At 38.6% G+C, this 11,054-nt stretch overlaps 1 protein-coding gene across 1 annotated transcript; it reads right to left on the bottom strand.

Moving 5' to 3' along the window:
* Positions 1-3,861: 3,861 nt before the first annotated feature.
* LOC130382784 (toll-like receptor 9) lies at positions 3,862-10,138 on the bottom strand. Its single transcript, XM_056590685.1, has 3 exons — positions 10,104-10,138; positions 6,205-9,153; positions 3,862-6,072 (listed from the first exon to the last, which is right to left on the bottom strand). The coding sequence occupies exons 1-3, from the start codon at positions 10,104-10,106 to the stop codon at positions 5,866-5,868; spliced, it is 3,159 nt and encodes a 1,052-aa protein (XP_056446660.1). The 5' UTR covers positions 10,107-10,138; the 3' UTR covers positions 3,862-5,865.
* Positions 10,139-11,054: the final 916 nt, after the last annotated feature.

The raw sequence follows: 11,054 nt of genomic DNA, 5'->3' as shown, positions 1-11,054 counted from the left end.
TTTTGTTATTTAAGGAAGGCCAACTCTTGGCCTCTTAGATTTCACCTGCCCATCAGTGCAGCTAGGATTGCAGAACTCAGAGGCAGGTCGTTAGAATGAGGAGATTGCATGAGGGACCAGTATTGGATCTTCAGATGTTCTCGAAGAACAACGTAACATTGCGGTATCTCCAGGCAGAAGCTACGCCATTCATCTCAGTAAAAAAAATTAGCATTGTTGTTTCTAGATAGGACAGACAAGGACACATGTTGAAGGAAAGGACATAAGACAATAACAGAGTCAATAGCATATTTCATCAGGGCCAGTGCGAAACTTAACATTTCCTCTGGTCCAGATTGGATCTTTACATTGTATGGCTGCGATTCATATATTTCCCATTAAATGCAAGAGCTTAGTTATTAACATATTCACATCCAAGAAATGTATTGGGAGTATTTGTTCACAACGCAAATTTTTTATCACAACAATTAGTTTATATGGTTCTGATATTGATTCAATCAAACGTAATGATGTGGTGTTGATATAAATCGTTGCTATGTGCTATAGGTGGTAGGCCTATTTATTTTAAGTCTGGGATGCAAACCCTTTCAGCACCATGGACAGCACATCATCGCTCCGCACAGGTTCACATAACTCGCAATACTTTTCGGAAGGATGACTAATAGGTCAATTTCATTTAAGGCAACTATTAATGTAATGTACAATTATTAATTGTATACATCTGTGTAGGTAGTTGTAGTGGCAAGGAATGTAGTAGTTGGGCAAAGTAATAGGCAGAACCTATCTCAAAACTTTGTAAAGTATTATAGAGTAAACCAAAACCAGAACACTAATTACAACAATGCTTAAATATGCCTACACAAGCGTGGATACCAAAATAGTCAAATTCAATGGTCCAGACCGTAGGGACTGGTTGCAGAGTGGATGCAAATCCAATTCATAATCCCTCCTCTAATCTAAGAGGATAGGGTGCAGTACGCTGTCGCTGAATGGGATGCAACTGAGAGAATGGTCAAATGTACTTGTCAATCATACCCGAGCTGCCAATCCTTTATCCATCATTGTATGAGACAATGAATTAAGCCTTGCGACGGAACAAGAAGGAAATCTACTATATCTATTCTAGTAAAAGCCGTATCATGTCGCCTATTGAGAGGCTACTGTGAGATGTAGGACCTTTTTTAGATGATAGGTTAAGAGAAATATAGAAATATAGTATAATATATAAACATCTATATTCATTTCTCAAAATGCTTCGACTCCTCTTAGGTCGTCATGAAGTAGGCTATGCTTAATTTATTCCTAATGCATATTTGACGTCAGTTAAACAACAAATAGGCAATTTAGTGGCGGGAAGCGAAAGTTTACGCGTACCATATCCGTAAAATCGCCTAAATTAGTGTGAAATAAACTTATTCACATATATATGACATATAATTGGCAAAACGCTAAATTGCATTTTGGACGAAGAATAACCGCGTCCTCCTCCGATATGATTTGGCTGTCAGTTTTTTGTGTAAGTTTATATCAATACAACTAAATGATCGTATGGCGTTTGTGTGTCAAGCAAGATTTACCCTGCAAGAACTATGGACTTTGACAATGAAGCGCCGATAAACTACAGGACATGACATCCTATTTTTCGGGGAAAGGGGAGTGGTTCACGGCGTGCTTGCAGAGACGCCATGCAGCCAGAAGCCAAATAACTCTACTATGACCATGGCTCGAGAGGGGATTAGTTGTTGTCATATGCACACGACTGCATGAGTTAGTGCATTACATAAGAATTAGGCTACCGCACGGAATAACACAGTTGCACTGATTTGAATGACAAAGTTATTGCAAAATAAAGCAAATTTACTCGGGCTACCTTACGGGACAGGAGACGCTCCATCTCTCCCCATCACTGTGGAAGTCCGGCTCGTACCCATTGAAACGTTGGCGTCATATCACCAACTGCTCAGCTTCTTCCCGTGACCTGTGTCCAGCTAGCGGTGCCGCGTGAGCGCGCACTCTATCCAATGCGCGCCGCGCACAGGGTCGCTTCCCACGACGAGGAAGCCATTATTGGGATTTCTCTCTAACATTTATCGCCATCATTGATCATTTCAAATGTATTAAATTATTTTCAACAAACGGTACTCACTATGTCAACAATTCACTGCATAAAATCAATCTATGTCTAAAGGATAAAGATAGGCTTTTTCAAATATTCTACAAGGCATTCAACAGGTCTAAATAGCTTTTATGTTCCTCAGAAGGAGTCGTCAGAAGTGCATATCTTGGATAGGCCAATAGGCATAAATATCCTAGGCCTACAGATTTTGGGTCACATCGCTAAATAAGGAGATTGGAATGCTATAATTATGTTTCTTTTTAAAGAGAAAAGATTAGCAACCCAAAACATGAATCCATATTTTTCTAACCCTAGTCTTGAATTCTTCCCAAATTAGTTAAGATAGGCTATAATCAGTTCTCTATGCATTAGCACAAAAATCCATGCATGTTCCAATGTTCCATCATTTAATGTGACATATCTTGAGTTGCAATGAATCATCTCAGAGGCAGCATTGCCAGTACGCTATGTGTTTTACATGTTTACATTAGAAAGCTTCACACATCCTTTAATGCTAAATGAGCATTAAAGGATGTCTTCAACTCTCTACGTTCTACTCTACTCTACTCAGACTGTATCTAGAGTATTTGCAGTACTTTACCATTTCAGATGTAATATAATTGCAGGGTGGCTAATGCTCCTTTTTGAACGAAAGTGGTAGTTTTGTGACATGCTGTGATTACCTACATTGAGATGTTTCAGTACTTTCTATGGTATATACAGTATATACAGTACTGTAAAAAAGAAGCAAACCAATACAGTAACATTTTGTGGTTGCTTTTTTCTATAGAATGACTAGAAGACCTTCTGGGGGCGGACGCCAACGGCTAGTCACCCAACATCAGGAACTTGCCATTGTGGACCTGGTCAGAGCAAACAATGCAATCCGTCTCAACCAGCTACAGAAACAAATACTTGCTATATAAAGTAGACCAGTGTGTTGCTGCTGATCTGAAAGTGTATTAAAAGATTCAAGTGTGTATCATTTTGACATCAGAGTGCCATTTTTACAAAGAATTGATAGGTTTCGATAGCCGAGTTTCAATTTGACAGATGTGAATGGTTTATTTCCCAGTGTTGTCTTATTTGCTTGTGTGTTGAGTTTGGACACAATGAGCAAAATTTTGCAAAATGTGTTCAAGCAATTGAAAAAAACTGTAAAGTCACTTTATTTGTCTGTGGCATATGCAGTCATAATCCTAAAACTGTTAGTGTCTGATTTTAACCAGGTTATGTATTAGTTACCTTAACTCTAACTGAGCCTACAGAATATACATTCTGAAACCACAGACGAGAAACCAGCCGGCATTTCCTCCCACCGTGACGTGAGCCAGCCATCTTTGAGGGGCCACTTATACGTAAATGAGGGGGGTGGAGGTATATCTTTTGGAACACATGAATGAGGAACACATGTAGATTTCCCTCAGAATGCAATCACTTATTGACCAAGGAAAGCCAGGTAATGTCAACTGTCAATATATTTACCTTATATTCTTGTTTAATTAATGCTTTAAGGCAACCTTACTTATACTTGTATCCAAGTGAACTGAGAGATAGACTGATGTCATGGCTACAGAGGGATGTCTGTCTGAACCTCTGAGCTGTTGAATAACAATGGAACAAGGTCTGGAGCTTGTCCCCCCCCCCCCCCCCCCGCTGGTACATTTCTTTCCACTAATTAATATATATCAACATTTGGCAAATATCATTATTTACTACCACAAAAATGATCATGCTTCCTTCATTACGTAATAGGGGAATCAAAATTGTATGCATTGTAACATTACAGGCAAAATGTTATCATATTATGCGCTCAGAATTTGTTACATTATCGACCAGGGTTTCCACATTATAGCTATGGGTTAAGTACAACTTGAGGTTGAGCGCACGAAATCCGCACGCGGAAAGTCTAGTCAAAACATAAGCGGTTTCACTTCTCCATTTCCAGTGTGATGGTGTGAAAATGACCCTCCCGACTCACTTCCACTTCGGGACGTAGCGGTTTAGGACGCAATGAAGGTCTTTGAGTATAGGCCGCAAAAATTCAGCCAGCAGCATAAATTAGTTGGAAAACTGTGATTTATTTTCCATGCTTGAAAAGTGAAATGGCAACACCAAACAAAATACTTTGATAAACAAAACAAACAAGCAAAGTTCCATTAATCTGAACATGTACCAGCCTCACAGCAAGCCGTCTCGCTATGCCTCCACCAACTTGAAAGCAGAAAATACCGTGCTTAAATAAAGCCAACCAATTACACAAAATGGTAGATACCAACTGCCATGGGGGTTCACCGACCCAAGTACCACAATACATTTATATTTTATAACGAAATCATAATCAAAGAGACACTTCATTGCATATCTTAACAGTTTGCATCTTGATCATAAAGTTCACTGTTGCACAAATGCAAAATAGCATGATAATTAAACATAGAAAAATAACGTCCCCCCCCTTAACAACCAGTCATGTTCCTGCATCCCAATCAGGCAATGATTAAATTCCAGGTGCTCATGTTCGTGAAAAGGAGGACTACCTTTTCACAGATGGAGAGAGAAACTGCCTTTAGGCTTGCACACACAGTAGGCAAAATAAACCACGTCTCTATCTTACTCATTCTGTATTTGTTCCTTCCTGTAGGTCGTCTGTGAACCTCATGTTGACCGTTTTAGAAATCTTTGAAAATGTTTTTTGTCTTTCTTCTACCTCCTTGATGCATTCACGCTTCAAAATCATTTAAAGCAGTATTCATTTTTCATGATTGTACAAACATTTTTTATATAAAATTAACCTTTTGGGGGAAGCAAAGCAAAAATAAACTTCTGCGAAAACTCCTTGTGAGTAGGGATCTATAAATATTTCTTTTGTTTTACTATTCTAAATGACTTAAGATATACAGAGACAGGAACAGAGATGATTTATTAGACTTTATTAGATGATTGCTTTCTTATCCTTACACTTAATAGCTACATTACACTAGCTACAGTGAGGCAATACAGTATTTCTTCGCTGATCAGCATTTTTGTGTGGGGGGGGGAGATAACTACGTCTAAAGCATTTACTACATCGAAGCTATTTGGAGCTCCACCTACAGCTATGTAGATACCAATGACTGTGTAATTTTAACCTGTTTACATGTCTTAAAATGTATTATAATAAAGTATGAACAGGTTCAAATTTTTCTTAAAAAATGAGGCAAGAATGTCTGTTCTTAGATAACTTCATGTATAATTATGAAAACTGAACTGAGGTATATACTGTACTGACACTGACAACATGAGTTTCATGATGGTTTGATTAATCTAAGTGGCAGAGTAGCCAGTACATTGTCCAAAATTAGTTATGTGTTTTTACATTAAAACGCTACATAATCAGGGATGCAAATTAGCAGGAACAGGAACCCTAATCTCAAATTGAACACAAATTATTAAAAGGATGTATATATATATATATATAGGCTGAAAGTTATTCAGCCTATATGTACACACGCACATTTCTTCACATTTTTCAGAAACTGTAGATTTTGGTTTGTTAAACTAGAGACAAGTGAAAGCTAAAAATAAAGGATTCTATGATATGTAAACTATATAAAATGTAGGGTTAGGGTTAGGCTATATTTAACATCACACAAGGTCCACATCAATTGTTGAACAGCGGTGGTCTTCATTGAAAAGTAATTAGGCCTATCTACATACATTTTCAGAGAGACGATAGATGTAACTTTGTTACTTTGTATAACGAGTGGAATTTATATGAAACTTTCACTGATGTTTTTGTCATATAATTTAAGATTGTCTGATGACAGTGCTATCCTCATTTGGTTCCAGAATAGGGGTTGGGCCTTTGGGTTTCTAGGCCAGGACATCACTGACTTCTTGCACAACCTCGTCCTTAGTTGGAGGTACTTCAGCTTGGGAAACATCTTGTCCAGCAGTATGAGAACGGCTACGTCCACCTTGTTGAGATGAAATCAAAGAGAGATTCATAACAACATGCCAACAATATAAGGGTAATAGGAATGCTAATGAACACTGGAATGCTAATGAATAAATGTAAGCATTTCATAAACATTTATTTCATTGCATACCTTCTCATCAAGAAGTCTCTGCTGGACCATGAAAAAAGTCTGCTGTATCAGACCGTTGACCGTTGCTTCACCAACGCCATTTCTTCTGCCGTTGGACAGCACAAACACTGTCTTCTCGCTGCTATGGACAGCATGGTGGAGGTTTTCAATGCAGGAAAGCCCAGGAACCCAGTCCCTCTCCTCTAAACAGAGAGAGAATCTTCTGTGGCCTGAGCTCTCCAAACGGATAACCAACTCATTGTAAACCCAGTCTCTCACGTCCTGGTTGTTTGTGTCAAACACCACAAAAGCATCATAGTGTTTTGGCGAGCAACTGGCAGACGAATGCAGGTAGCCCTTACATCCTGCCCATAGGATCTGCAGGCAGTACCACACATCCCAGCCATACAGATGTCTTAACAGTGGCAGAGCAATAAATGCACATGTGAAGAGTGTACTTAAGAGGAAGGCCAAGCCACCATAGATCTCCTGACAGGAACGCTGGTCAACGGTCAGCACATGTTGACCCTGCAGGGGCTCTGGGAATCCACATTGAACAGCAGTGGTCAGGTAAGGAATACGTGTGTTGCTGGTCCGCAGGAATTCATCCAATCCAGAGTTGTTACAGTCACAGATGAAAGGGTTGTCATGCAGGGTAAGCAATTGAAAAGAAGTGCCATTTGTCAGCAGAGGTGGGAGTGACTGACGGTTCAACACTTTGAGAAAGTTGTCATTGAGATAGAGACAATGCAAAGCTTTGGCTTTACAGAAGAATTTATCAGGAAGATCAGTAATCTGGTTGCCACTGAGGTCCAACAAGGAAAGATGTGGTGGAAACTCTGTAATACTTGGATGCAGACTTGATAGGTGATTTCCACTGAGATTTAGATGCGTTAGATTTCCGAGACATTGGAGGTTCGGCCATGTAAAATAAGAAAGGTAATTATTGCTAATGCTGATAGCCTGAATGCTCTTTGGTAGATTACAGAGGATCCGGTTTTCGATTGAACGCAGGCGGTTCTGAGAGATGTCCAAGTAGATTAAATTCTTCAGGTTCTGGAAGAAATGAATGTAGGTCTGGCCCTCTGTATTCCACATTATATCTAGGCGATTCCCAGAAAAGTACAAATACTTCACGGAGTTGCTCCTCAGGTGCGGAGTAATTTGCTGACCCATGCCATTATTTGCAAGATTTAAAACCTCCAAATTAGTGAGCCTGTCAATAAACTCAAGATTATGAGCTATTCCCTTCATACGAAATATATACTCATTTTGACTGAGGTCCAGTACCTTCAAAGTCCTGTTCAACTCACTGAATACATCCCTATAATATAGGTCAATTCTATTGTATGACATATCTAAGTAAGCTAAGCTTTTCAATTGATCGAAAAGTCTACCTCTTAACACCCGGTTTGCATAATTGTAAGTCAGGTTCAAGCACACAACATTTTCCATACCATAGAAAAATTCTTTATGAAGGAAAATAAGATTATTTTGTGAAAGATCAACTGTCAACTTTTTTTGGCAGAATTTCTTTTTGAAATACCACATTTCCAATATTGTATTGTTAGTTCTACAGGTGTTGCTTTCAATCATAGTTTGATTCATTTGTACTGATATTGGTGGCATTGGTAATTCTGAAAAGTCTTTGAAAACATTTTGACCCTGTGAGCCTTGTTCTAAACAGGACCCAAATGACACATTATAGGGGTGATAACTCAGTTTGTTCTGGGAGACATCCATTTTTTTGAGGGAAGTTAACATACCCACAGTGCTCATGTTGAAACATTTGATGAAATTCATGCGCATCACCAGCATCTTAAGTTGTTTGAGTCTGGACAGAACCACAAGGCTTTGTTCTGAAACAGTGTTGAAAAAGTTCCCGCTTAACAGAAGGGTTTTGAGATTTGAGACATTTCCCAGATGTTCTGAAAGGATCAGTTCAGGAAATGTCTTGGATGGATAAGAGTTATAGTTGAGGCTGATCCATGTCAACTGCATTAGCTCTGTAAAGAAGGTACCATTACGGATGGTGTAGGCCAGGTAGTTGCTGGAGAGATCCAACGTCTTCAGATGTGTCAAAGGGAGAAAAATACCCTCTGGTATATTGTTCAAAGAGTTTCCCCTCAAGCTCAGAAAATTAATGGAGCTGTTTTTCATATTGAATGAATTAGGGTGAAGCTTTAGGGAGGCATTGTTAGGGCAGGGAAAACAAGGGCGGGCTGCATGGTCACAACGCTGACAATTCCATGCCAGATTTAGTTCTTCCAGGATAGGAAAATTAGCAAATGCCCCTTTTGGAACCTCACTTATTGTATTTTCTTGCAAGTCCAATTTCATAAGGGAAGCTGGCAAACCTAGTGGTATTGATGTCAAATTGTTGTATCCAAGGTATAGAACTTTTAGATGTGATAGCTCCTTGTAAACGTCCTCATGGATGTAAAATGACTGGTGGCAAGGGTTTTCATAATAACAGTTCATTGAGAGTAAGAGCTGCTCTAGATGTGGGGTTCCAAAAGGGATGATGATTTTGAAAATGCAGTTACTGTCGAGATCCAGGACCTTAATGCTTTCCGGTAACCAGGGTAACGTGGTAAGGCTGTTTCCTGACAGATGTAAATTAGTGAGGTTGTTCAGACTCCTGAAGGCATCCTTGTGTATTCTGACTCCACAGGAGGGGCTGTTTATGTTTCGAATGCTATTGGGATCACAATTCCACGTCATTTTCAGAGTGATTAGATTTGGAATGCCAGAGAATTTATGCTGTCCTACTTCCCGTATCTTGGTGTGACTTAGGTCAACAAACGTTACATTCATTGAAGTGAAAACAGGGATGTCATCGAGTGGCCTGTCGGTGCAGTATATCTCAGTATCGTTTTCATTGTTGTCACATGGAAAAAACAGGGGGATTCTTCCTCTCAATGAAGGGAGTTGGCTCAGTAATAGAATAACCACTATTTGAAAGATACCCTGAAAAGAAAAAATGGAAAAGCATTTTTCATCAGTTATTGTAATGTTGACTTGCGGTTTTGTATTCTATAGGTAGGTCAAAAGAGTAAAATCGTTTTGAGCATTCAATATAAATGGATGGCACGTAAGCCGTTTTAAAAGTCCACTCTGATCCTAATTTTAATTTCAGATATTTCAGATATCCTTCCTAATTTTTCTTAGGAAGGATGACATTTGGGATATCTGAAATATAAATTGTTATCAGAAGAAGGTCATTTTGTTATCCTGAAATTGTTTTTACCACGAAGTATTGAATCACAGATATCTGTAATAGATATCTAGCTATAACATGTTCAAATGGCTGGCCTAGGCACTAGACGAGATACAGTGTGTAATTCAATGTATACATCATGTCCTATAATCCTAAATATTTACATATTTCTTGATTATAATAATATTCACATAAACAATATAATGCTTTTATCCTCATGTGCCAAACTAACACCACAAGATTCATTTTTTTAAATTTAGAGCTGTCTTTTAATTGCCATTCTTGATTTAAACCCTGCGTAGTACATTTCACACATGGCTGGTTTTATAGGTATGATGACAGATAATTACCCGCAATATTTCTAGAGGATTAAAATGTATAGTTTCAATCTTCAATCTAACGTGAGTCAGAGCCATCAATATAAAGAATTAACCTGGCTCCTTTGACAATGTCCAGACTGATGGAATTTGAAATAATCACATCGTTGACCTTTCTGATAAGAGGAACTTTCAGATTTTTCAGAATAAACTAGGTGCTGTCAATTTAATTTCAGCAAATGTGAATAACCATTAGCCATTCTATATGTCTAAGAGAAGTCTACATCAGAATCAAGTCAAAATCCCTGTAGTGTTAGCTTGGCATAATACAATTTCAGTGATCAATAGTCTAAAAGTATTAGGAAATATCATAAATGTCCTACCATTGTCTCTACCGGACTGACGCAACTGTTGGTCATGACAGCTCTGCAGAAGTGAAACACGATGGTTGGGTCATGTGAATAAGATTGGTCACATGACCAATGTCAAGTGCCTGCCTAGTGCCTACCCATTACATTGATTTATTTTGTTTTAAACATTTTGAAAATGAAAATGTTTATTCTGTTGAGTTTTATCAGCAGAGTGGGGCTGCTGACGATGCGTATGAAGGAGGCTGACGACTTCTCTCATTATAGGACATTTATTCCAGAACAATGAAATGTGGCCATCTGCCGGTTGGGTTGAGCGCGAACTGACTTTTGAATATGAAAAACGTTACGCATTAAAATGTCCATGTACGGGAAGTCCATTAGGTCACAATACAATATATGAACATTCATCACATTAATTATTGTGTGCTCTTGCGCCCTCTTTTGTCGCTAAGAGTAAATAATATTTACAGTCATGTAACCTGAGAACATAAAAAATAGGCTCACATTTTAACACCCCCACTTGTACTCAGGTTGGTAACACAAAAACACCAAAACAAGTTAAACAAATGTGTACCTTTGGCTTACACATATTAGTCACCAAAAAGAAGACCTGCAAACTTTCCCAGTTTGAACTTGCTGACAGGCTTCGTCATCACATCAGCGACCATTTCATCAGTAGCACAATACATTAAATTCACCTTACCCTCATTCACATTAGACCTAATAAAGTGATACCTAATGTCTATGTGTTTACAACGCTTTCTATTTACAGGATTTCTGGCAAGAGCAATCGTCCCCTGATTGTCTTTGTGTATTACCGTTTGTGTGTATTGGTAACCATCCATATTCTCCAGTAATTGTTCTAGGTAAAGGCATTCCTGAACAGTAGAAGCAAGTGCCATATACTCTGCTTCGCATGTGGAAAGTGCAACAGTAGGTTGCTTCTTTGACTTCCATGAAACA

This window comes from Gadus chalcogrammus, chromosome 1 (genome assembly GCF_026213295.1).
Source record: "Gadus chalcogrammus isolate NIFS_2021 chromosome 1, NIFS_Gcha_1.0, whole genome shotgun sequence".
Lineage (NCBI taxonomy): Eukaryota > Metazoa > Chordata > Actinopteri > Gadiformes > Gadidae > Gadus > Gadus chalcogrammus.
Note: the sequence above shows the minus strand (reverse complement) of the source record. Positions and strands in the feature narration are given on the sequence as shown.

Excerpts from the sequence above, each read along its gene's own strand:
- LOC130382784 (XM_056590685.1), bottom strand. Across the intron at positions 6,073-6,204 it reads AGAGACTTCTTGATGAGAAG|GTGGACGTAGCCGTTCTCAT; the intron begins GTATGCAATGAA and ends CATCTCAACAAG.